The 27,741-nt window shown below is 38.5% G+C and overlaps 3 protein-coding genes across 3 annotated transcripts in view; 1 reads left to right on the top strand and 2 right to left on the bottom strand.

Annotated features, from left to right (window-relative positions):
- Positions 1-33: 33 nt before the first annotated feature.
- Positions 34-8,673, bottom strand: eif4eb (eukaryotic translation initiation factor 4eb; the record flags this gene model as incomplete). The annotated part of the gene is given in 8 exon segments (XM_084381022.1): positions 34-699; positions 791-930; positions 3,307-3,420; positions 4,563-4,626; positions 4,763-4,858; positions 7,345-7,448; positions 8,582-8,622; positions 8,625-8,673. Coding segments are annotated over 8 exon segments (723 nt in total). The 3' UTR covers positions 34-584.
- A 46-nt stretch (positions 8,674-8,719) lies between these two features.
- Positions 8,720-24,415, top strand: metap1 (methionyl aminopeptidase 1). The gene is made up of 11 exons (XM_084381019.1): positions 8,720-8,853; positions 10,169-10,220; positions 10,452-10,561; positions 10,963-11,023; positions 17,772-17,863; positions 17,967-18,050; positions 19,535-19,673; positions 20,405-20,536; positions 21,783-21,926; positions 22,028-22,093; positions 22,464-24,415. Exons 1-11 carry the CDS (start codon positions 8,737-8,739, stop codon positions 22,628-22,630), a joined length of 1,164 nt encoding a protein of 387 aa, XP_084237145.1. The 5' UTR covers positions 8,720-8,736; the 3' UTR covers positions 22,631-24,415.
- Positions 24,416-26,647: 2,232 nt separating this feature from the next.
- LOC311273558 (alcohol dehydrogenase 1-like) overlaps positions 26,648-27,741 on the bottom strand; it is a 15,820-nt gene continuing 14,726 nt past the window's right edge. The window contains exons 16-17 of the mRNA XM_084380662.1: positions 26,989-27,127; positions 26,648-26,743 (exon numbers count right to left, since the gene is read on the bottom strand). Coding sequence (XP_084236788.1) covers positions 26,719-26,743; positions 26,989-27,127 — 164 coding nt within the window. The 3' untranslated portion in view covers positions 26,648-26,718. The remainder of the gene's footprint in view (positions 26,744-26,988; positions 27,128-27,741) is intronic.

The following is a 27,741-nucleotide window of genomic DNA, read 5'->3' as shown; positions in this document are numbered from 1 at the left end:
AGTTTGCAAAGAAGTATAAGACAATTTAACAACTAATAATTGCAAAACCATATTTAATTATATTAACACTCAAATGAATATGAGTCATGAAATATTTTAAAAAGGTTGACCATTACATGCAACAGTGAAGCATAAAACCAAGGAGTAATAGAATATGCGGGCAAATTAACAATAAATTAAAAGGGTTTAATGTCATTAAGGATTACAGCAAACCATCAATGCTGTAGAAAATGGGAGAGAAATGTACATTGTTTTTGCATTTCAGGGTTCCCTGAATTAAAAAAAAAACAAACAAAAAAAACAACAAAAGTTTCTTTAGTAGAGTATACACTCTAAATCTCCTCCTCTATTAATACCTCTCATTGTTAGTGTTTAGGAAGATTCATGTTCTGCTGTTTTCCAAGGGATATTTTCCTGTGATTCATAAGTCCTGGCAAAGTTAAGGAAACATTTAGCATGTAGTCTTGGACTGATTCTTTTTTTTGTCTTCCAGATTGCATTCCGCAGAGTCTTTGCAGCAAAGTAAACATTTGCACCATCAACAAATAAGACAAGGAAATGAAAAGAGGCACATAGGGCATTTCTCAAACAACAAATTTGTTCTTGGTGGTTGAACCGCTTTTGGTGGCTGTGTCTGCGTGAGATTGGTAGCCAATAGTCATCTTCATGGGAAGCCCCAAGCGCTCCTTGTAAACTCTCCTGTTGACAGAAAAATGACACCATAAGATGATTAAAGGATACAGTCACCTGTAATTAGGAATTTAAATACTTTAGTGAAAACCAGCCTCACCCTATGTGTGTCACAGCTTCCCGGTTCTCATAGTCTGATGTCCAAACGGCTATTTTATCTCCTTTTGTGCGAATGTTGACCACAGCCCCGCAGACGTCGTCACTGTAGTCGTCAAAGGCCTCTCCGACTAAGCACAGGAGCTGGTGAAGAGGATGGAGAGGAGAAAAAGCTATTTAATAAACAATAATATTTCAATAGTATTTAAATATCTTGTTATTGTTTATTCAAAACTTCTGCATAAATACAGTAAAAATAATTTTTTTAAACACATTATCTCCATGGTATGGCATTCCAAACAGAACTTGTGCTCTACTTGGTTTGACACAGCACATCAGCAGGGATTTGTTTTAAACAGGGCTAACTGGGGACACACTTGTCTTGTGGAGTGGTCAATGGAGAAGCTGCAATACAACAATAATAATTCACAATAAAAGCCCTCAGTTGTTTAAAGCTTTTATTATGAAACAGCACAATCATGAATGCAGAGCACAGCAGCTGGAGAAATGGGGCAGTGAGCTGTAAGTTTGCAGTTCAGCAGTGACTTAGAGGCCCAGTGAAGGCCACAGTTGTCAGTAAAAAGGCTGCAGCTTCTCAAGACCAAGATCAAATCTCTAATGAGCTGTTTCATTACTGCTGGTAAAAGTGAAGGGGTTAAGCAACAACTTCAGCTCAGGACCCCATCAAAACACTTTGATGTTCCCCTGCCAGACTATGGCCTGGACACAGACCAGGAAAAGGCCAACACACAAAGACTTTGTAAGAAGCAACAACACTGTTGCAGACTGAACACAGGAATATATGAAGAAATTAAATTCTTCCATTAACAGTTTGATTTTGGTTTAATCAAAATGCTCTTTGTGACTTTTTTGGAGTGTACAGAGACACACACAGACCCAGTGACCTCTGACCTTAAGGAGGAAGGGTGTAAAGAAAGACAAGGAACAGACCTGAGAAGACCTGCCTTGTCCACCAACCACAGACTTTGGATCCTCATCATTATGTCCTAGGCCTATCAAGAGCCAAATATACTGCATTCCTGCCTACTATCCCACCCTACTATCTGGTGAGTTTCGGTAATAATAATAATAATAATAATAATAATAATAATAATAATAACCTCCAATGATATGAGGAAATAGCAGCACCACATTAGTGTATTTGATGTTCACCATTATGATTTGACTTCTATTATAATTTACTATTTTGGATGTGCGTCACTGTTATATAATCCTATGCTACAGAAAAGAAAATGTTCATTTGTTATGATACTTCTTACTCTATGTTATTTGATTACTTCATCTTACAAGCTCTCTCCATTGGTTATTATGACATGTTGCATACATGGATGACAGAACGAGTGAGTTTCTAATTTGCCTGTGCGTATAGTTCTAATATTATTTAGTCAAATAAATCACATTGCTCCCCTTTAAGGAGAAGCCAGTTCTCTTTCCACACAAAGGAATTAATTAGTAATCACAAAAAGAGCACCAAGGATCCCCTTTATTCCAAAGCACGGCCCTAGACTATAAAACTTTACAACACACGCTCTTACGTTTCTCTCTCTCTTCTCTCTTGTTCCTTCGCCTCTCATCCTGACTCTTGGCTTTTGCTCATCACCCCCTTTTTGGGCTCTCTGTGGTGAAGCCCCCTGCTTGGCCATGTGGCCAACAGGCCTGCACGGGTGTCAGCTTTTTTTTTTTTTTTTTTTTTACTTTTTACTGAGAGATAAGCAAAGCTCCAGAATGAACTCCACACGGTAAAACTGGTAATGGAAATGCAAAATGACATGGCATACAAAATGGCGCAGCATGCAAAACGGCGCCCCAAGAAAAAAAAAACCCAAGTGCTGACACCTGTGGCCAGATGAAGTACAAGTGATATTACTGTTTTAATCTCTACTAGTATTACTACTACACAGCTTCTGGCCACTAGAGGCAGCACTTCAGCCTAAGAAGACTGCCTGCCAGGACTGACCTAAATGCTTCAAAGTTTCTACCATTGCCACGTTAATTGTCTCACAGCTACAAAATCGTTTATTTGAAACTGTCCACAAGGATGAAAAAGTTTTTTATATAGTAAAACGTTAAGTGAGGATGCCATTGAAAACGAAAGTGACCTCTTTCAGCCCAGACGGCCAAATGGTTCCAGTATGGACAGGAGAGTCAGCACCGTCTGCAAACTGACAAGTCATAGCTTGGTGGATATCTGTATCACTGTCAGTGACCTTTGGAGCAGCAACAGAGCTCACCACAACACTGTGTGGACTGCAGATTTGGCAACAACGTCAATTCTCAGTCAACTTGACAGTGACTGTGATTCACTTCAGTTTAAAAGGTATGAGAGGAAGTAATCACTCATTTCAGCCATGTGACAAATGTAATGATAAGAGAGGTACAACTAATTTTGGCTGCCAGCAGGTAATTAATGCACTGCTTTGGGAAGGGGCTAAAGAAATGATTAATAGTCATTTGGATAACAATACTGAACAGGACACAAAGCACGGCAGCCAGACATACAGTTTCCAGCCAAAAGCGGTCCAGGTCTGATCTCCTCTGCTGCTTGTTGAGTGTGATCAGCCAGCGCCCGCCACGCTTGTTCCTCTCATCCTCCCACATGGGTTCAATGCCATCCTGCAGCAATGGTTCAAATAGTCAATACACATCACAAACAGCTTTTAAACATTGAGGTTTCAGCATGATTTAACATGTCCTACAAGGAATTTTCAAACTCAGAGCAGAACTATTTAAATCTGAAAAAAGTTTCCATCTAGAAGACTACAAAAGGTAGCAAAATGACCAGTAATGGTGTAATATTTTGTTAACATCTTTCTCTAAACTTCCACATATACCTTTCATGTTCTATCATCATATCTGGTTGGATGAGCTGTTTTGCTGGTGAGCAACAAACTGAGTCAGAGAGAAAATCCTGCCCATGTGTGTTTTTGTTTATCTCCCTTCCAGTAATGATGCTGTTGTTTCAACTACATCTCTTTGAGTCGTCAATTAAATCAGGCACTGTTCTGTTTGCAGGAGCCTTATGTGATTATGTTTAGGTAAAAATCTTGCAATTAGGCTTAATTGGTGAGCTGGTGGAAATAAAAATGTTTTTTTTCCTTTTCAATTTCAATTCAGTGCAAATTATTCTCTCAAAGGTATGAGTTGGAAAGGAAATTTTGGGATCACTGTTTCCTGCATTCCCACCAATATATTACTTTTTTTCCTGTACTTCAGGTGTGAATATTTTCAGTTGCCATATGTGAGGGCTCGAGCAATGGTCCGTGCATGAAATATAATTAATTTGCACTTGCAGTTAGGGGGTATTTCCCAATTTCATTGTCCTACTTGTGCTAATGCAAATGTACGCGCATGAGCTCGTTCTTCAATTGCTGATGCTGCCTGAACACTGTTAATGCTTGTTCCGTTATCTAACTTGCATAATGAGTATTGAACAAGGAAGTTGAGGGCCGGAAACAAAGACAGCTCGTCCTCAAAGTAAAAGTTGCGCATTTTGAAACATGTTGGCTGCAGCAGTCAATACAACAATGCAAGTGCAAATGAATTATACCTCATGCACGGACCCAAAATATCTCATTACGTAAACATGATCATCCACCTTGATAGCCTTTACATAGCCTTTAACACCTTTTTTTGTTTATACAGGATACCAGCAAGGAAAAAATATTTTTGAAGTGGTTTTCACTATTCTTTGATCTGTACTTGAACTCCTCACTCTCTCTCCATGGTTACATAAATGTGAAATAAATCAAACGTACCTTAAAAAGGGAGTAATCACAGCCTGACATGAGGTTGCTTGACAACTGGATATGGTTGTAGAGACTGAAATAAAGACACAGCATTAACAAACCATGCTGATCTAACAGTATTTCAAAAGCAGTATGACATTTTACTGCTATAGTCGCTCCATGGAGGTACAGGAAAAAAAAAAGACTCCAAGAGAAAAACTGCTCCTTACGCCCAGAAATCTTCGACTGTGTCAAATTTAGAGATGAGTCGCAGGTTGGCCTGCCATGTTTTGCTCTTGTCGTTCTTGAAGAACCACAGAGACCATCTGTTTGGCAGAGACAGAACAAGAAATTAATATAGCATAAATAAATATAACAAGCTAATTAAATATGCTGTTAACAAAAGCAACCGAGAGCCATTGAACCACGGAGCAAATGAGCGACATACAGATGAACCTGGATGCTTCCGACGCAAACTGTTCTGTAAATCAAGCCATCACTCTCTCAGTCCAATTAATTGTGAAGTTGTGTCACACTTGATCCTCTTATGGCTCAGCAGCTGCCTTAAGTTCTTTAGGTTCAGGAATAATAAAGAAAGCTGTGGCTATCGACACTATTATATAGCTGAAAAAAAATAGTTATCAAAGAAATGGGTCAGGAAAATGAATGAATGCTAACTGGATGGAAATAGATGTTTCATGTGCTTTACAAATGTATCCAAGATAATGAAAAATCACTGAAGGAATTTCAGTCATTTTTTCACCACGTTAATTGTTCATTTGTGAACATAGAGTATTTTACTATTAAGACTTCAAACTATGTATTTCAAGCCTAACACCTGAAATGCCGCTTAAAGGTGCATGATGTAGTTTTGGGAAGGAAATTTTAATCAGAAGAGAGATATCTTCATTGACTGATTTTTTTTATGCCTAAACAAACTCTTAATTTTAACAAACTGACCTCAGGGGACAACATCATTTAATTCATTTAATTGTTACTTGTTTATATCTGGCAGACTCTGCCACCTTTCTAGCTTCAAACAGTGTACTAGGGACCCATTTTTTTTCCCTCTGAGAACAGCTTGTTTATTCAGCTACGGAAAAAATTAATATTTCTGAGTTTGTGTTATTACCTTATTAATATTGTAAATATTCAACTAAAAAGAGTTTGAATTTCTTCTCCAAAACTACATAGTGCCCCTTTAAGTGTTTAGGGTCCAACTTTTCCCTTGGGTGGCTGGCTTTCTGTTGGAGTTTGGCTTTTCTATTTGACCCTTTTGGATACAAATATCCTTGTGGAATTTGAATACATATAAAATATTCAATCTTTGCTTATTTGTATTCAGCACAGAAGTGAGTTGGAAGCTATGTGAGTATGGACTGAGAGGAAAACACTTTGAAACGTTCTGGACAGGTCGCCACACAGACCACTGACAATCACAGTGTTACTTTGGGGAAATAAAGCATCCAGTCCAGCAGACTGAATTTCTTTGGACTGCGAATAATCCACTTTAACACAAGAAAAACAGAGGTACAGGTAACACTGCTAACCACTAAATACAGGGATATTATTAGAGATCCTATAATACTTAATATATACTTATATATTATAACTTAGATGCTAGGATAAGGCCAGAATTACAGAAATCATCAAAACATAATCAGTAATTCATATATATTTTCTCATAATTTAACTTTTTTTCAAAGAGTCAGTGAAATTTTTTTTTAAGTAGCTATTCATTATATCTGGAAATGAGCATGTTCAAATTTGGAGGAAAAGGGAATTTTACACTTCTATTTTGTGTTTTTTGATATGTTTTTATCATGCACTGTGCAAAGACAATCAATTGCTCAGCTTCCTCCTGGTGAACACACTGTTCATTGTTTTTGGTGAATGGTCACTTCATGTCTCACTTTCACTTCCATACAGCTGTGTAGAGGACGGGTCATTCATTTGTTGAACTATGCCTAGACATCAAACAACCATGTGATGCAGAAGTCACCAATTGTTTCTTATCATGTTTTTCTGGCTACACATCCACACACTCACATCTGGGAACAGCAGAGTACAGCCAGTGGTGATCAGATACTGGTGTATCTGAACGGAGCCAATATATGTATGTAATTTCTCTGTTTTGACACCAAGTGAAATACTAGACAGAAAACAAATGCTAATTTTAATTACATTCTGCTCCCTATTCAACTGGTAAACCAAAGAAATACATGTCTACCAGCAGTCAATACAATTACAATTCAAAGTAAAGTTTGGTTTTACATAACCACGAGTGAATAATTTGTCAAATAATTATCAAAGCTATAATTATTATCTTTTATTACCAATTACTCTGTCATTTATTCATTTGATTAATTCATTACATGTTGAGTTAATGAAAGGCTAAAGAAAAGTGCACAATTCTCATGATATGTTCTGAAAGCCCAAAGAGATGTCTGCCTATGTTTTGTCAGACATCAGCACAAACCCCAATGACATTTCATTAACAATCATATAAATCCCCTCAGGTCAGAAGCTGGAGCCAGAATTAACATCTAACCGTTAAAAAATAATCGAGTATGAGTATTCTTGGTGATTCATTTTCTGCCAATCCACTCGTTGATTAACTTACATTTTGTGTAAGTTTAATAACATCTCTGTGAAATCAAATAATCAATTAATTTCAGTTTCAGTGACCACTTTACATTATACCCGCTACATCATTTTGAAAAATGAATATTTAAGATCGTACACGTGTGTTTGAGTGCTTACTTTAATCAAACTGGCTGTCTTAAATACATGTTTCATTGCACACTCTGACCTATTCTGAAGGGGGTGTTTGATGTAGGCATCTGGGCTCACAATCTCCTGTCCAGTCTCCTCAGCTCCATCTTCATCGGGCTGGGATGGACTTGGGTTGGTTTCCTGAAAAAAAAACACACAGAGGTGGGTAAAAACTAAGTAGGCGGTGGGTTTCTAGTGTAACTACGTTTAAGTGGAGAAATTATCATGCAACAGATGGCGTCAAATCGCCCCTGTACTAACTTTCCAGCTGTTGGTTAGTTATATAAGTGAGCCATTTAGATATGACAAACAGATCGTGGAACAATTAAACACAAGGCAACATTTAGAGAGACCATACCTGACAGAATAATAGGGTTATTTTTCAAAAGTAATGTATTCCGTGACGGAGGCGTTCATAATGAAACCCGATATGATCATCTGGTACAAATTTCAGTGACGCGAAGCTAGAGTTTGGCTAGCTACCTCTATTGCTAACATTACCTACTACTGGTGGCAAGTAGCTAACCATGTTAAGTACGGTTGTATCAATTCCCAAAATATTTGTTGGTGAACGGAAACACCACCAAGAAATGCCCTTTCATTTATCCAGAGTAAAGAAAGTGGCACGCCACTCCATCCAAAAAACGTAGACCCAGACTTGAATTCAACAAGCATTTCACACTCCAGTGTTTTAGTAAAGACATTTCAACTTTACCATCGTCTAGCTTAGTCAATTTAACATTAACGTCAGCCACTAAAGTAACTAGCTAACACTGCATCGTAGAGGTCAGCAGGGAGCACTGTCAACCAATTCTGACAGTTAACGTTACAGCTACAAAGGTACCATTTGTATTTAGTGGATTATTATACATGCGGAATTTACTAGTACATTCATGACAACCATATCCGTTTAAAATAACTGTTACTTGGGTATGTACTTTTGCGGTTATCCTAATCATTGAAAAAGTAACTCGTGTTCTAATGGAACTTGGTGTAGTTCTTCGCAAAGGTGAACGGCACGTCGGTTAGCTGTAACGTCAGCCTTAAAGTTGGGAGATCTCCACTCACAAGCGTTCCTATTTTACGCTCAGGTCGTGGCACAGAAGACAAACTTAAACTAGTCAAAACAGCACGTGTGAATGTAAAACCGGTCGATTTATTTCTAGAGACTAAACTTTACAGTTGTTTATAATCTTTTAATGTTATCTCGCCCTTTAATTAAACCAGGAGGTCCCACAAAATGTTTTGATATGTTCTTAGGAGAAAGTGCTCACCGGTTCGGCAGTCGCCATCTTACAAATCTCTGTTAGAAAAGTTTGTGTTGATTGGACAGAACTGCGCAACGTGACGGCGCCGCTACGGACATGCGCTGTGTGCTGCCGCTGGCTGGCTGCTTCTCTGCGACTCCACCCCTCCTGTAGACGAAGGCATGGCGAGCACCGAGGCTAGAAGGGAGTGTGAGACAGAGGGCTGCTGCAAGGACGCCAAACTTCAGTGTCCCACATGTATCAAGCTTGGTATCCAAGGCTCCTATTTCTGTTCACAGGTACTGCTGCTTTCTCAGCTTTTACGATTCAAACGTGGCCTGTTAACACCTCACCAAGGCCCGGTCACTTATCACGAGGCTGCTAACTGTCAAGCTAGGTAGACATGTGTTGGTGCTTGGGAAAGGCTAATAACGAATTTGCTTAACGTTAACGAATACTCTTTAAGTTAGCTGTGTAACGTTGTACAGACTGCTGAACATGAATAATGCAACCAGTGATTGTAAGTGATGCTATCTCTGTCACAGTAGGCCGAGGAAAAACGTTTAGCTAGCTAACTGTTGCTTGGTATGCTGAATTAAGTGATATAACGTTCCTGCTCAAAATAAAAAAAGCTAAAAATGTCATGTTTTTTATGTTGACAACGTCAAACTGTGTATGAAAAATTTAATATTGTGTAGGGAGCAAGTATTTTTGTAATGCTGTAGACTGAAAGTCATGAGAATTGAGTTTTAAAGTGCTGCAGAGTTAATGTTGTTTGACGGATTACTTGGTGCCACTATTTTTGATCCTGGTACTTTATTTCCTGCGAGACCAAACCTCAGTCACAAATCTGTCAATCTAAAGATTACATTTTTCTAGACCGTACCTCATACTTGGCTAAATTTAACATGCCCTTAAGCGATTAATGGAAGCTACTCTCCACTACAGAAGTTCAGCTGAGCAGGACTATGACAACTTTTAGTACTGCCTCTGCAATTGTCTTTCTCTTTAAATATATAGAGGTCTCTTAACAAGCTGAGTCGCATAATAGAGTTGATGGATTAGTTTATGGATGCTGCTTCGTGGTTAATTTGGCTTGCAGCAGACACTACTTAGGAAAATGTCTCTGCTCTTGAAGCATTAAACTGCAGCATCTGCTTTTTTGGCAGAAGTGTTGTGTTTTGAGTTGATCTAATGCAGTGTTCTTTGAATTCAAAGCTTTGACAGTTGAAATACTCTTGTGGGGCCATGGTTTTTGACCCCAGAGGTCTTTGCTGTCGTTGCAATTTTGGCTGTGCAACATGACTCTGTCTCTCTCTGCTGTTAAATTAAGGCACAAACTGCACTGAAATCTACAATAAATGTTAGAGATTGTGTCAAGGATTACACCGACATCTACGGAACTTTAATATGGTTCAAGATATGTCACAGTTTGCAACCATGTAGCATTTTTTGTAAAACTGGATTAGAAAGGGTCAGCGACTATGCATGTGACTGTCAGACATTAGTCAAGTGTACTTTTGGGCACAACGTGCAGTCAAAACAATGAATAGATTAATCTCTTTGTTCTTGTATCTCCCAATTGTTATTTTTTGTCTGTGTTTTCATTTCCAGGAATGTTTCAAAGGGAGCTGGGTGTCTCACAAGTTGCTGCACAAAAAAGCAAGTATGTATTATTTATCACTGCCAGTTCTGTGATCTGTTAACAGCATATGTATAAAATATTTTGGTTCATAGCACTGAGGGACACGTGGAAGTCTTCAACTCAAAATCAACAACCTGTACATGGTGTTCAATTAGAGCTTGTTATGAGATTTGAGAACAGTTGATAGTCCTTGACTGTGAACTTGCATAGTGGTGCCAAATGCTTCAGAGACCTTGTGCTGTATTTTGTCAGAGGAGGACAAGAACCAGAATGAATCCAAGAACTGTGTGGAGAAGGACATCAACACAGACCCATGGCCGGGCTACCGCTACACAGGAAAACTACGCCCTCACTACCCACTAGTAAGTTGCTGCTGTTAAAAACAAACTTCACAATCTCACATATGTAAGGATGTATGATCCATTAACTTCAAAATGGGAAGAAGACTCCAGTGCAGACGGGCATACTAGTACTGCTGTTTTGTCTCCAATTAGTTTTACTAGTTTTTAAAATGTCAGCTGACCTTTTGTGACACAATTCTGCACTCTGTTATCTGTATGTCAGCTCACTTTGACAGGCTCAGGCTTCTGACATTACATTCATTAACTTGAGCAGAGGTGATAAATAGTCACTGATACACACCAAACGTATATTTTAAATCATTGTAAAATCAAACACAGGGTCATACACGGACACATCTATGATCCAATTTATCTGTATTCCATGATTAAAACTTTTGTCCTCTTCTTGTCCCCTGGTGCAGACTCCCATGAGGCCCATGCCTGGGGACATCCAAAGACCGGACTATTCTGATCATCCCAGAGGTAACAATGCTCCCCTCTTAATGAAATATATGAGAGACAGTTTGTCTTATGTTAAAGTGTAAAACGCATGCAAAAAAACAAAGATTATATAAGGACTTATGATTACCCAATACTAACTGATTCCAACAGCTAAGTAGTCCCATGACATTCACACTGCAGTCCTTATGGAGTGTTTTGCCTGCCAGCTGCAGGACCTAAGAATGTTGGTCAGTCCATCCACCCATCTGTTTTTCTGTTGGCCACTTTGTTTTGGAGCAAGATACCCCAACAACTGCTAGCCATATTGCCATGAAGTTTGTCATGGCTATTCCTGGTTCACAGAGTATGATGGTTACCTCATAATCTTAACTCCTCTGTTCGATTCAGAATTAGTTCTTGGCAAAGAACCCTCTTTGGCAAAAAGGCAACCAGTTTATTTCCTTTTTCCTCAGAGTAGCAACTACTAACAACACAAAAAAATTTGAGTTTTAGTCATTCATTTACTCTATAATGGACACATGAAAGCAGATAGAAATGGTGCCAGGCTGCCAGCCAGAGTTGACAGCCTTTATTTTCCCTAGAGATTTTGTGCCTGGTGGCAGACAAAATGAAATGGTGAAAGCGAGTTTATAAGGAACCAATTTAAATGCAGATGATGTAATTCTGTAACCATTACATTGTGAAATCAACATTTACTTCATAAAGATACAATCTTTCCAACATGTAGACTTTACTTACACACACAAATATATGTGTCATGCTTTACATTCTAAGCTAAGCTACTTTTTGAATTTTGGTGAGGATGGCTGAGCTTGAGCAAAGATAATGGAAGTAAATGCATCTTTTAATTATGTATGTTTACAAGTGCACAGTTTTTTAAACGGTGAGGAAAACATACATTTAGCATAGAAATCAAAAGTTTTGATGCATAAAGGTGCATCAATAATTGTTTTGTTATCATATCGTAGCCATCTGAATCTATATGTATATGTATATTTGTGTGTGTGTGTGTGTGTGTATATCTATTATATATATATTTATGTGTGTGTGTATGTATGTGGATTGCATTTTAGGTTTTTTGGCAAAATTTAAAATTTTTCAGGTGTTGGCAATAAACAGATTACACAAGAACAGTCTAAATAGTTAAATAAAACTAATATTACAAGGATTTTATCCAAATTCAACACTAAATCCTACTTTCAATGTCTACTGCAGTCTCAAAAATATTCAACCCCCTGAATAGAATTCCTCATAAGAGACACATTTGCAAATCAGGTGTGGTCTCAAGCACACCTGATGCAACCAATCAAGGGTTTCATTAGTTGCATCAGGTGTGCTTGAGATGGAACACCTCAAATACCTGGACGGTAACGTTTCATTGCATGTTAGAAATATGGCTGAGTCAAGAGAATTGTCCAAAACGTTCAGAGAAGAGATCATTGCCTTGTACAAACAAGGAAAATGATACAAAAAGATAGCAAAGGCACTGAATGTTCCTAGAGATACAGTTGGAAGCATAGTTCTCAAGTTTAAAGTTAAAGGAACAGTGGCTACACTACCTGGACGTGGCTAAAAGAGGAAGCTATCAACGGCTGCCACCAGAGTCCTCAGGAGGCAGGTGGTCAAAAACCCTCGACTGACTGCAAAAGACCTGCAGCAAGACTTGGTGGCAGCAGGCACTGAGGTTTCAGTTTCCACAGTAAGGCGCATACTAAATGCTGAAGGGCTCCATGCCCAAACTCCAAGACATACACCACTACTGACCCAAAAGCACAAGAAAAGTCTGCTCCAGTTTGCTCAAAACTATATAAATAAGCCAAAAAGTTTTTGGGATTCTGTTCTGTGGCGCGATGAAACAAAACTGGAACTTTTCGGGCCTATGGATCAGCGGTATGTCTGGGGGAGGAAGAATGAAGCATACGCTAAAAAGAACACCCTGCCTACAGTGAAGCATGGTGGTGGCTCAGTGATGCTGTGGGGCTGCTTCGCTTCCTCTGGCACTGGAAACCTGCAGCGTGTGGAGGGCAAGATGGATTCATTCAAATATCAGGAAATCCTGGGAGAAAATGTTGTGCCGTCTGTGAGGAAGCTGAAGCTTGGGTGTCATTGGACCTTTCAACAGGACAATGATCCCAAGCATACCTCAAAGTCCACCAAGGCGTGGTTTCAGAAGAAGTCCTGGAAGATACTAGAGTGACCATCACAGTCGCCTGACTTGAACCCCATTGAAAATCTCTGGTGGGTTTTGAAAAAGGTGGTTGCAGCACGCAAACCCAAGAATATTATTGAACTGAAGGCCTTTGCCCATGAGGAATGGGCTTAGATTCCTCAGGAACACTGCCAGAAGCTGGTGTCTGGCTATGCATCATGTTTGCAGCAGGTCATAACAGCAAAAGGGTGCTCTACTAAGTACTAAAGATGCTTGTCATGAAGGGGTTGAATAATTTTGAGACTGCAGTAGTCATTACAAGTGGCATTTTTATATGTATATATGTATGTATATATATGTGTGTGTGTGTGTGTGTGTGTGTGTGTGTATATATATATATATATATATATATATATATATATATATATATATATATATATATATATGTGTGTGTGTGTATAGGGCCGGGACTTTAACGCGTTAATTAAGATTAATTAATTACACAAAAATTAACGCATTTTAATCGCACATATATTTGCACCGCGGAACGTTTCTCACTGGATGAGTTTCAGGCGTACCGATTATACTGGAGCTCAATTATTTATCGAGTTAAAAAGCCGCCGACACTTGGGGTGCGTCTCAGCTCGGGTCAGTAAAATTAACAGGCTGACAGTGACAATCACGTGAAACTGAGGCAAACTCATTCATGGTTGCCTCTGATTATACTGATAATAGTCTACCTATTAGCTTCCAATGTAGACGCGCGACATGCGCGCTCACAACCCAAAGCGCCGCGTGCATTTGGTGCGACGGCGACGCCGTTCTTTCCCCCCGTGCATGTCCGTGGAGCTGTGCGCCGCGGACGTGCACGGTTCCCTACGTTGCTGTGTCAGGCAGGTGTTTCCCACGGAGCTCTGCCCCGTTTCAAAGGTGAAGGAAGCCCTCAGTGGAAAGACGTCGCCTCCGCGATGTAGAATGCGTTTTATAGAAGAGAAACACACATTTCAGGACCGCTGACTTGTATCATCAAAACAGACACATGTAAACACAGAAAGCTGAAAATCACTGGACATGTCTGTTGGGATTATACAAATCAACAGTGTAAAGTAGAGCTGTCAAGATGTATGCAGTAGTTAATTATTGCATATCCTACTGTACCTATCACTCCTATTGTTTCTGATGTACAGGTGCATTAGAATGTCATGGGAGAGTTTATTAAGGCCTATGTCACTAATTCGATTCATACATTATATATATATATATGTCCATTACACACCGAATGAAACATCCCATGTCTTTATTTATTCAGTTTATTTTAATAGTAATAATTATGGCTAACATTCAATGAAGACTTAAGATTCAGTATCCCCAAAAATGTAAATATTACAAAGGAACATTTTTTTTTCTTTCTTTTTTTTTTATTCAGTCATTATTCAGTGGTATACTTAAACCGTATGTGAAAAAAATTGCTTCTCACTGTTCTCAGGTCAAATAGTTATATGCGATTAAAAATGCGATTAATTTCGATTAATTACAAAGCCTCTAATTAATTAAATTAATTTTTTTAATCGAGTCCCGGCCCTAGTATATATATGTGTATATATGTGTGTGTGTATATTATATATGTAATATATATGTATATGTGTATACGTCAAAGCTGATGTTTTAAACCTTAAACTGTAGTGTTGGAGATGGCTCTGTTAAACAGCCTGTACCTGTCAGCCTCACCCATAATTATAACCGGGCTTTATTTACATCTAGTTCTCTGTGCAAGCCATTCATTGTGCAACCATGGCAACCTCTACATCCCTGTCACCTGACTGCATAGATTCATACACACGTAGTCATGGTTACAGTCTCCTTTCCTTCTCCTGTGATACCTTCAGGGACAGAGGCACACAGGCAGTAATAATTAATGCAGAACTATTATTGAGCTGAAGTCAAATCTGGAACTGCTGTATAAAATGAAATATAAAATAGAAATGGTAATTGTAACTACTAACAATGTGTAAGGAAATGAGCTGTACCATTATGAAGACATTGTAATGTGCACACTGATTTTCTGATGCTTTGCTTCTTTTCTGAGCAGCTCTATCTCAGCAAAAGTAAGTCCGATTGATTGCTGCACTCAAACTGTGGGCTCTTCAGGTCAAAAGGAGGGCTGTATTTGACTTGTACACGCACCTGTCTAAAGTCCGTGTTGCTAGGCAACTGTTCATGTTCATCCAACAATCATCTTGTTGAGTTAATAAATTATGAATCAGTAAATTGTTGATGACACCAGTGATTTGACCAACATGTACTTCCATCCAACTGCGCTTTTCAGTCCAAGAATAATGTTTTGATCCTGTTCAATTTATAGTGGAAATGCAGGTAGTTTAATTTATTGTCAAGCTGACGGCATGTGACATATAACGGTTATAGTCCTACTCTTTGCCTCTGAGTCGACAGTGTGTTATTAAAGTCTGCCTCTGCTCGGGCACAGATGCTGTAGCTTATTCTGTGCAGAAGCAGGTAGCAATCCATAGTACCAGAGCACCACCAGCTTTTAGTAATATGAGATTTAAGTTGAAGGAATGTCATAACAAAATACCTTTTGCCATATATATATGTAATCAGATTTTTAAAATGAAAACAGTGGTTAATGGGTCATTTCACCCAAAATCAACAACACATATTTTCCTCCTACCTGTAGTGCTATTTATCCATCTAGATTGCTCCAGTATAATTTATTCCCTCGATACTGATTCCAAAACCTGAACTTGTATATAAGCCAATACTAAATACTGATCTGTTGCCAGTGCATTAAAAAAAATATTTTTTAGCAACCTTGTTTGGATCATATAGAAAATGAATGCTGTAGAACTTTCATATTTTTTATCTAGTTGACAGTCAGTTATAACTGAAAACGAACAAAAATATCAACAAATGTGTTTGAAGTTGAATGCGTTGCTTTTGGATACTGGCTACTTGTGTTGTAAAAAAATCCATTGCTCACAGGGGTATGGGACGCTGCTGAGAAGAAGCATGATCAAGTTTTGGAGCTGACTGATCATGTGGGTTATCGGATCGGTGCATAAACTAGTGTACTCCCTATACCCGATCCAACATTTTAGCCAATATCTGAGGCATTTCTGATACTGGTTTCCATATCGGAACAACCCTTTTCTCAAATATAATGCCACATGGCTTTTGGTGCTCAAAGCTAAAAAACAATGCACTTGGAAACTTGACAGCGATGTCTTTCCAGAAATCCTTGTCTTTTCCACTGTATTACTGTACAGAAGGAAGCAGGGAAGTATGCATCTACTCATGGATGAGTGACTTTTGCTTGTGACAGCACGTGATGTAAACAATATTGGCCTCCTCCTTGGCTGAGTTGTAACCAAGCCCCCAGGAATAGGGCTGTGCTTTGAAGCCAATTTGACATAGAGGCCAGATTTTGTAATCACAACATCATGTGATCCACACTGGCCCCAAAATACTTTTTCCTATAAGCTTACATTGCTAAAGAAGCGACTGTAGAACAGTGCATTATAACCCCCACAAAATGACTCGTCTCACTATCGGAATTTAATCCATACGATCTGACAATATTTGGTAAATCTAGAAGAGCTGCACCATTACATTATTTTATTCCCATTTAAGTAAGGGGTGGGCTAAAGTGGGAGTTAGCTACTCGGTTGACAGAAGTCTCCAGTGCACACCCTCCACAAGCCCTACAGTGGGAAACTATGCAGAAGAACTTAACGTGGCTCTGCCTCAAAATATGTATCCAGATTTCGCGTAACGTTAGCTATCTAAGTTAGCTAGCATCTCGTCCATGAGCAGATGCGTGCTTACTTCTGCGTGGTGATACAGCTCAAGGTTGCGGTTTGATAGAAAGAAAATAGTTCCTACATGACACCTTGCGTAACCTGTTGAGTTTTTAAAAGCATTTGTTTGTTTTTAAGCACCACAAGAGTTCCATCTAGTTCCATTTTTTTAAGGAGAAGGCAGAAATCTCTAAAGCAGATGCCTCCAAAACTTGGCCTAAACAGTCATATATGGAAAAAAGCAGTATAGGTGAGAAAAAAAAATATTATTTTGGGGTGAACTGTCCCCCTTAACACAAGTGAGAACAAAATAAGTTTGTAAAGTGATTGAAACACTAAAGATGTTGCTTCACAAGTCCAACTGAGCATGATCAACAAAACCAAGCACTGTAGACATGGCTTGTGCTAAGTGAAGGCTTGGCTCACGTCGACGAAAGTAGGTTTTGTTCTAAAGACGTTTCTGTTGATTTGTGGGTGAAAACTGAATATCCTCTCATCACATTTACTCATAGATTTGAATTAATTGTGTAGTTTGTTGAAGCTGCTAGGAGTCAGACACCACAGAAGGTAAAAGTCAATAGTCAACTTGTGCCTTCTCACTACCAGATGGCTTGTTGTCAACAGTCACTTGCTGACCTAAATCAATCAGCAGTATGTAAATCCAGGCCCAAGTTGATGCTTTGTCTAAAAATTGATAGGCTTCTGACAGCTGCCTTGCAGGGTCCCGTTTGAGTTAGCTCATCAGCTTCACTGAGCGTCGACATGTGAATGATGGCGGTCGCCTGTCTTTGTTTCCTTCCCACAGGGATATCTGAGTCTGAGCAGTTTCTGAAGGGGACGTCACAGATCAAGATCCTGTCTCCTGAGGACATTGAAGGCATGAGAGTCGTGTGCAAGGTAACAAAACTGACATCATGTTGCTGTCACGGTGTTGTCATGGTTTTTCATGGTGGATTTTCCATTTAATCCATTTTTGTTTTGAAATGTTTGTTTTTCACAGCTGGCAAGAGAAGTCCTGGACATTGCAGCCTTGATGGTGAAACCAGGTGTTACAACAGAGGAAATCGACCACGCCGTGCATCTGGTATAAATTCACTAACACACATGAGTTATAGAAGCTGGGATGTGGTGTCCTCTCTTACCTCAAGTAACCTTTACACAAACACAGAATATGTTGTGAAAAGAGCTGTCCCACACAAATGCAAGGCATCAGACTTGAATTTTTTTTCTACTCCCTGAATATATGATCAGGCCTCTTTTTACACCTCTCTGGGTGAATTGTAATAACGGTTCATCCTTTAATTTAAAACTTACAATTATCTTAAAGGTGCAATATGTAAGAATTGGCCACCTGAATTCAGACAAATGGCAGCGTAACACCAGAGTCTCTTGCACTTGCAGCTAGGGGTCGTTTAAGCTGACTATCGGACTATCACCTGTTGTGGTTATGGGCTATGGGCTAGCTTGTTAGCATACAAACTTTAATAGATATCCCTGGAACACAATACATAGATGTCTTTGAGATATCATCAAAATTGCTTTACATTCTAGTGATAATTTTAGTTAATTTTTGGATGTTTTAAACTAAGATTTGTACATATAAGACATTTTAACAATAACTATAAATACATTGTTTTAGAAATTATTCCAACTCGAGTGGAAGGCTTCCATACACTACTGCAGCACAGCCAAATTATATAGTTAGGCTCACTTTTAGAGTGATTTGATAAATGACTGAGACATTGATAGCTAATCAAGTATAATAAGTATAATACTGGTTTCTAAGTGTAGCCTTTCATTATTATGTAAGCAAATTGATGCCGTTTATTAAACATGTAGTATTAGGCTGCAAAGTACACATTACAAACGTCATTTTACCTGAAACAGTCTGACAAACGCTCTTCTGGTAGGGTTTGAAATTTTGTCTTCAGAAGACAACAGCTCTTGTAACAGAGTGATTCTCCCAACTCCCCTCATCTTTCCAGATCCATATCCTTCTAGGTTTTTTTTGGTTGATTCTCTGTGCCACAGGTTGTTCTGTAGCTTATGAGGAAATACCCTCGAAATTTATAACATTACCATCAGCCTCTTTTATTGTTTCTGTTCACATTACCAATTGTTAGTATGCTGACATGATGATGTAAGATGGTGGACATGGTAAACATTATACCTGCCAAACATCAGCAGGTTAACTGTCATCGTGATCATGTTAGCATACTGACATTTAGTTCAAAACTAGTCCTGTTGTAAACTCTTAGTCTAGTTTAAATCTGTTTAATAATTGTTGTTACATTACATACATTAGCAGCATCTGTTCCACAACGAGTTTCATCATATAAATGAAGCCCCTTGCTGTGGAGTCAGTTCAACTTCAGTTAACATTGGTTCAACATATTGACGAGACAGACACACTGTTATGTATGACTCATCTAATACTTTGAACACACACAGGATTGTCTAGGTTTGTAATGTAAAATAACCATCTACAGATACAGACCTTACCAACTGCATTACACTGTAAGGCAGCACCATGAGGAGAAAGGCTTACTTTACTTGCTTTCTGATCAGGCTTGTACAGCAAGGAACTGCTACCCCTCTCCTCTCAACTACTACAACTTCCCCAAATCCTGCTGCACGTCTGTCAATGAGGTCATCTGCCATGGCATCCCCGACAGAAGACCACTACAAGAAGGAGATATCCTCAACGGTATGTTTATTTCACTACACTTTACATGATTCTTGGACCCTAACAGCTTCTAATAGTTGTTTTGCTCCTATCTGTTACTGCTTTACTGTTTTATTTTTTAGAATTGACTCTTACAAACCTAACATTAACCTTTCAAGACGCCCAGAACTTCTCAATATTGTCATATTCTCAATGTCAAACCAAGTCCAAGGAACATTTGACTTAGTTTGGATGTAGGGAAGTGTCTTATTGAAGAGAGTGTTTGTATGTGGGGGGTATTCCTCCATCATGATAAATGGTTCTCCCAGCATCCTGAAATTTTGTCAGCAGGAGTTTGACCAATTTTAGCCTTTTTATGAAACTTTCTGCAAAGGCGTTGTCTTCCATCCGCCACTCCCCTCAGAGCGTCTGATGGAGTACTTACCAGAGCCTCATCTCTCGCTGCGTGTTCCGACAAGACAAATTGTTTCATTAATCTTTACCAGTAGGGATTTGCCAGTCACATCCTCTGTTCTCAGTTCTCCTTAAGTGGGAAAAGTCCCAGTTTGCCCACTAGCAGTTCCAATTTCATCAGCAGTGATAAAAAGAGGGACATGTTTGGCCTTGCAAATGGATGGATGTTTTATAAAAATCAATGTTCATGCCATACATGCCATTATGTTTCATTATTCATAACAGTCCTTTCTTTGTGTTCATCATAATAGAATGAAGTTTTTCATGTAACACATATTCATCATCTTCCTCTTGTGCAGTGGACATTACAGTCTACTATAACGGTTTCCATGGTGACCTCAATGAAACCTTCTTTGTCGGTGAGATGGATGAAGAAGCAAAGAAACTGGTTCAGACCACATATGAATGCCTTATGCAAGCCATTGACTTGGGTAGGAGCTTGATTTTCTTTAATTTCACTGATGTTGTGTGCATATAAAATGCTGTTCTACCAAAGTCACCTTCACTGCACTTGTTTAGACTTTTTTCCAGTGATGCATTAAATGGCATTGTTATGCCATTACATTGTTTGTCCAGCAGAGAGCACTTACATTTGAGAGCAAGTTGAGATAGAATGTTCATTCTTGACCTTAGAAACAGTATTTTTCTGGTCAAAAATGAACTTTCAGTCTCAACTTTTAAGCTAACGTGGTTGAAAAGCTGTTAAAGTGCTTTGAATAAAGGATTAAAAAAAATGAAATAATAAACTGCAAAATGGCTCCCTATGTACTGTCAAGGTCAGAAATGTACATACACTTGGAAAGAAAATGTGTATCATGGCAGTCTTCAGTTCCAATGTCTACAGCTCTCATTTTTTTTTGTGATGGAATGAGAGGAACACATACTTTGTCACAAAAAACATTCATGAAGTTTGGTTCAAATCTGAATTTATTATGGGTCTTCTGAAAATGCGACCACATGATCCCAAATACACGTCAAAAGTTGTATTGGAATGGCTAAATCAGGCTAGAATTTAGGTTTTGGAATAGTCTTTCAAAGTCCTGACTTGAACTCATCGTGAAGATGTGGACTGTGCTGAAGAAACTAGTCCGTGCCAGGAAGCCAACAAATTTGGTTGAGCTTTACTAATTCTGTCAAGAGGAGTGGTTAAAAAATTCAGCCAGAGGCCTGCCAGAGCTTGTGGATGGCTATCAAAATCACCTAATTGAGGTGAAAATGGCCAAGGGACATTTAACCAAATATTAGAATTACTGTATGTATATTTTTGACCCAGCAGCTTCGGCTGTATTTTCAGAAGACCTATTCATTACCAAACCAAACTTCATGAATGTTGTTTGTGACAAAGTAGTCACCACTCATTCCATCAAAGAAAATGAGAGCTGTAGAAATCATTGGAACTGAAAACTGCCATGATTTACATTTTCTTTACAAGTTTAGATTCCTGACTTGAAACAATGTTTGTAAACTTTTGACCACGACTGTACATTCTTTAATAGCCAAATGTAAGGAATCCTTACCATAAGTGTTTGTTTAATTGTCTTAAAATAAACAAAAAATATTGTTAAAATGTTGATATCTGACTCAGAATTCCAGTATTCATGAGACTATAAACTACAGTAAATTTTTTTCCCAAGGCCTGTAACACTCATTCTGTCCTTCTTCTTTTTCTTTTGACAGTGAAGCCTGGTGTTCGCTATAGAGAATTAGGTAATATCATCCAGAAACACGCTCAGGCCAACGGCTTCTCTGTGGTGCGGAGCTACTGTGGCCATGGCATCCACAGACTTTTCCACACTGCACCCAATGTGCCACATTATGCCAGTGAGTTGTCACATTCCTGCCAATTTGCACATTTTAAATATCTTAAAGTACTTGCATGGTTTCCCAAACAAGGATGATCTCTATATTTATTTATTTCCCAGAAAACAAAGCAGTCGGAGTTATGAAGCCTGGCCATGTGTTCACCATTGAGCCCATGATATGTGAAGGTGAGTGGAGCTGCCTTTTATAGATGAATAATGTGGACCATGGTAGGGAATGTTATAGAGATTATATTAATTTGTATGGATACACATGTAACATAATCGCTTTAATTACACAATTTGCTAAGTTGTGGCAATTATATAATAACAAATAGTCACAGTTAGAGACCATACGAGAATAAAACAAAGCATTGATGTGCTGTGAAAACCGTGTATGTCCATATGTCTCTAAAAATAAATGGATGTTCAGCTTTTACAGGCATTTTTCAGATAGTCCATACCTCACGGCTATCCAATGAGTCAGTGCCAGACGACTCTGTTTAATTGAAAGTGTGTAAGCCAAAGCGGTGTGTGTTAAATGTGCGTCATGTCTCAGGTGGCTGGCAAGACGAGACATGGCCTGACGGCTGGACGGCAGTGACCAGAGATGGGAAGCGCTCTGCTCAGTTCGAACACACCCTGCTGGTGACGGAGATCGGCTGCGAGATCCTCACTCGGCGCTTTGAGGACAACGGGCGTGCTCACTTCCTGACTCAAATGTAGGCTGGACCTGAATGCACCAAGGACTGGACTTTCCAGACACAGATACCCAGCACCTCTGGGTCTCTTTCTCACACACACACACACACACACACACACACAGACAGACACCTACACCTGAAACAAGAGGCATCACTCCTAGAGCTCAGTTTAACTGTGGCTCTCATTGTTCTTTGAATTAAATATGGGTCCTCAGATTAAATGGAAGTACTTGAATGTGTCTTATATCAAACGTGGATTGCTTTATTAGTGACAACTGTGTCTTCTGAAAGTAATATGAAAGTATTTATTAGGTTTTGGTTTTGTTTAGTGTTTGGGCTTGACAGCAGGCATGATCTGACCTCTGGATGATGTCAGGCAGAGTTTTTACTGGCTGGCTAGTTGTTGTCTGTGGTGTGTGGAGCTCAGGGCAAATCCAACTAGTACCCCATGCTTTGCTTCTTTTCTCTCAGCCTCTGCTAACTTAATAGTATGAATTTCCCTGAGATGGACTGAAAAGAATCAGCAATACTTAAGACAGAGGAGGGTTCCAGGAAACTGGGTCAACAAGTCTCATGACCTCAACAACCAGCAACTTGAACCTTATTTGCCTTTAAAGCTTAAGGCGGAAAAACTTGAAGTTTAGATTTCACCCAACAAAAATCTTCCCCTGGCAGCCATGTTGGATTTCTTCAGAGTTTAACAGATGTATTTAAAGGAATAGTTTGGTGTTTTAGGAAATATACTTAGAAGAGAAGTTAGGTCAGATGATAAAAACTGCTCTTATATCTGTCCCTTCAACATGTAGCTACAACCAGGAGATGGTAAGCTTAGCCTAGCATAGAGACTGGAAGCAGTGGGAAAGTGCTAGCCTGGCTGTGTCCAAAGTCAAAAAAGAATGCAAACTAGCACCTTGAAAGCTCTGTAATTTACACATTATATGTTGTTTGTTCAATCTGTGCAAAAAAGTAGGTGGAGAAACGAATAGTATATTTTTTTCAAGTGGCAAAGAGATAATCCGGCACATAACCCCTTGTAAAACTACAGTCGTCACATTTGCACATTGTATGGATTAGCAAATGAGATCTAATAGGTTAGTTAGTGACCTTAAATAGCTTGTAGGGGAGTTTTGTCACCTTTAGGCTGAGCCAGGCAAGCTGTCTTTATCCTAAGAAAGGCCAAACTAGGCTAACTCTCACCTGATTGTAGCTTCATTTTTAAAAGAGCTGTGTTAATCTTTTCATCAAACCCTTTACAAGATGCAAAATAAAAAAATAAACAATTCACAGATTTTTGAAGGAAGATATTCAATAAGTAATTGATTTATTGTCATATGTACCTGTTAAAGGTGTAGAAGCACTCTAACTCAACTGTAATATTCTGATTGTGGCTATCATTCGTGCACACACAATTTTCCAGTAGATGACGTCAGCCACAGTTGCCAGGAGAACCATGACACAACAGCAGAGCTTCTACATAGATATCCAGAATGACAATAACGACATTGAGCACAAAGTCGCTCCAGTGCTGGACTTGTAAATCCTGCTTTGAGGAATATTCTATCAGTGTGTCTCTCACGTTTCCAATAGCCCTGGTGTAGCAAATTAAGCCTTAACGTGTAAATCTAGCCAGATAACTTAAGGCACGTTCACTGATGTTTCCCCTTATCTTGACAGTCACCATTTTACCTTGATGTGGGGATTCTCCCGGTGTGAGCAACATTCATTATTACTACATTTTCAGAGGACTAATGGGATCACAGTTTCTCTTTGTATTTCTTCTAATGGAGTAATAAATGACTCTTGTGTAGCTCTGTGTGGGTGAGTTTGTCCTTGAATAGATTGTGATCTAAATCCAACAAGTTGTTAATTCACCATCTTTAATGCCTTTTTACACAAAAACTGCATATTTATTTCACTCCTTCACTAGCATTTAGTCTGCAGTGACTCACTCAAGATAAATCATGCCATGTATCAAAGCTGATGGTAGTTACAGTGCAAAACACCCAGTCACATAGGTATGGGCCATATATGTAAATATATAGCATCTTTCCTGGTTTTAAAAGCTGCATTAGAGTAAATTGATGTCTTTTTTTTTTTACACTTACCAAGTGCTTTGAATCCTTTACCCACTGAGTCATTATATCCACATTACTGATGATTACTTATCAAAAATCTCATTATGTTAATATTTTGTGATGGCATCAATTGTTATCCTTACAATAATGCTACAATATCGATATCGATGTATTTGGCCAAAAATATTTGATATTTGATTTTGTTGCCCAGTCCTAGCATTAATCAAGGGCTTTTGAGGAGATTTCAAAATATCAAGGTCAATATTGTGTATCGTGATATACTTAAAATATTGCAATATTATTTTTAGGCCATATTGCCCAGTCATATCACATACAGATACAATTCAGACACCTCCTATTAGCACAAGTTTCAATGCCTATTTCTCAGTTATGGTATGTAAGTACATTTACTCAGGTACTGTACTTAAGTACAATTTTTGTAGTATTTCCATTTTCTGCTCCAACTGCACTACATTTTTGTGGCAAATATTGTACTTATTTATTTGATAACTTTATTGGCAAGTCTTCTGCTTCAACATATCATTATGTACATAAGTACTTAAATGTTGATGCACAATGTAGTGGATGTAGAATAATGAAACCCTCAGCATTTACATTGGTTCTCTATAAACCTCACTTTCACTATACAGTTGTGGTAACCTGGTCGCCCAGGAAAAGGAAGGTTAACTTGTGATCCATTTCTTTTATAGACTAAATGTATGAATACATTTGCGCACAACAGTGCCAACAATAATACTACTCTGAAAAGGCTAGGGTGGAGAGGTTGTCTGTTGCCACTTTAATTAGAAGTTACTTTGTAGATTGCAAGCTGCATCAGAGCTAAAGTAGTACATTTTTACATTTTTTGTACTGAAGTACATTTAATATCCGATGCTTTAACGCTTTTATCGAAGGACTAATTATATAGGTGATTTTCACTTTTATTGAAGAAATATTTTAAATCAATATCTTCAGTAACTTTTTACAATTATGCTAATACTTAACATACAGATCAGACTGCTCCAAGTAGTTCTCATTATTTTTAGTTCATTTGATTTCTGTCATAATGTTGCAGGTATGCAGTTATACAAAAAGACAGACCTCATACGTCATTACAGTAAATATGAAGCTATAGACTGAAAACAAGGAAACCGCTCAATCCAAATTATATTCTTTTTCTCAATTCTAAACTGAAGTTTAAAAACAACAGTTGCTGTTTTACAGTGGGTAATGTAATTACAGAGCATAGACTTATCTATACAAACTGAAAGAAGTTTATTTACTTAATAAACTGCCTTCAGAAGGCATTCTTACTCTACATCATCTCAAGTATTGACTTCTGCATTAATTGCTGTTTGTCTAATGAGAAAGTGATCACAGCATACTCTGGTTAGAATAATTCGTTACTGAGAGACATCATTTGATATTATTTTAAAATACAATAATGATTGGAATTCTGAGTTTCAACTGGAGAGCGTGAACTAAGCTCCCAAGGAAACATGGCTGTTTCATGCTTTGACTAAGTTTAGTATAGCTCAGCTCAAGGTGCTAGAGTAATTCTCTCAAGTCAGTTCTACTTTGACTCAACATTTTGGAAGTGAAAGTGTACCACCGAACCTCGGAGAGACTCCTACATTTACAGCGATAAATTATTAAATCAAATCCTACAGGAAGAATAATCAAAAGATGTTCTGCGTTGGCCATGATGTCCAAACTATTACACAAAAGAACCATTTGAAAATCCTTATCTATTGAATAACCCTCCACCACTGTACAATTTGGTTGTTTGTGGTTGTACCAGTTCATTATTCATTCAGTCGAGATCAAAGAATATTTCAAAATAATCTTGTTTTGGTCCTTTTTTTCCTTCACTCAGTGTTCTCTCTGTATATGCGTGTTCCTTCAGGGAACACTGATCAAAGAGGTGTCTTACTGTGCATTGTTCAAACAAAACAGACTTGGAACAGGATATTGAAAGTTTATTTATTGCAGTGTGGGGTACACATGGAGTGAGATCATGGTTTCTCTGCTGCATCTAGAACTGCAGGACAACGCGAATGCTGAAAGAAGAAAATAAAGTCGGATTATGGATATCAGATTATACATTACTGACTAAATTGGTACTCATATTTGAAGAAAGGCCACTCATGGTGAAAATTATAAAATCCTGTCTCATCACATCTGAGCTTTGTCCTCAACAGAGGGCAGCAGTGATGTCTTTAACAGACAAAACCTAGAGGACGTAAGACCAATGCGCACGTTAACGAACGAGTTAAATATGTACATATGTATGGTTGAGGCTTACCATTTCCCAGCATGCATGAGATCAAAGCCATCTGTGATCTTGTCAAAGGGCAGAGTGTGAGTCACAAATTCATCCACTTTGAGCTTCTTGTTCATGTACTCCTCCACCAATTTGGGAACACTGTCCACACTCTTGTATCCTTGGAAAAGTGTAAATGAGCATTAAGTTGACAAAAGTAGTGGCACAAAATGCACAAAATGTTACATGTTTTTTGTCTATATATGCAGCTGCACAAAAGTATTGACAGGTCAGGCTATGGGCTGGGCAGAATTCTTCAAGTGTTAGAGAAACTGATGTATTCAGTGTAAAATGAGCCCTGAATCCTTTCATGTTACAACAGAGTCTCATTCTTTAGAAGGGTTTGATGCTTCTATATGTGACAAAGCAACCAAGTTACTCAACTGAGCTTACACAGAAGTGAAAAACTAAGGAATTAATCTACACCCACACTTTTTTCAGTGTGTACACAAAGTAAATGCTTGTGTAACGTTCTGGCTTCAATCCAAAGTTGCAGTCATTGTAAAAAAGCCAGCCATGCCAGCAGGTCTGTGAGGCTGTATTTGGACACAGGTTTGAGCTATATGCTAATGCCAGCATCCTAATATGCTTACAATAACGGTGCTAACATATAGATGTTAGGCAGGTGTATTGTTTACCATGTTCTTCATTGTAAGTTTAGCAAGCTAAATTTTGCTAATTAGCTGTAACAGAAAGTACAGCTGAAGCAAATGGGAATAAGCTTAGCAGGTATTT

Source organism: Pagrus pagrus (genome assembly GCF_965226575.1).
Source record: "Pagrus pagrus genome assembly, chromosome: 18".
NCBI lineage: Eukaryota > Metazoa > Chordata > Actinopteri > Spariformes > Sparidae > Pagrus > Pagrus pagrus.
The sequence above is the reverse complement of the archived record's forward strand: the minus strand, read 5'-3'. Positions and strand labels throughout refer to the sequence as shown.

Excerpts from the sequence above, each read along its gene's own strand:
- metap1 (XM_084381019.1), top strand. The coding sequence starts at position 8,737 with ATGGCGAGCACCGAGGCTAGAAGGGAGTGTGAGACAGAGGGCTGCTGC. Across the intron at positions 18,051-19,534 it reads TCGACCACGCCGTGCATCTG|GCTTGTACAGCAAGGAACTG; the intron begins GTATAAATTCAC and ends CTTTCTGATCAG. Across the intron at positions 19,674-20,404 it reads AGAAGGAGATATCCTCAACG|TGGACATTACAGTCTACTAT; the intron begins GTATGTTTATTT and ends CCTCTTGTGCAG.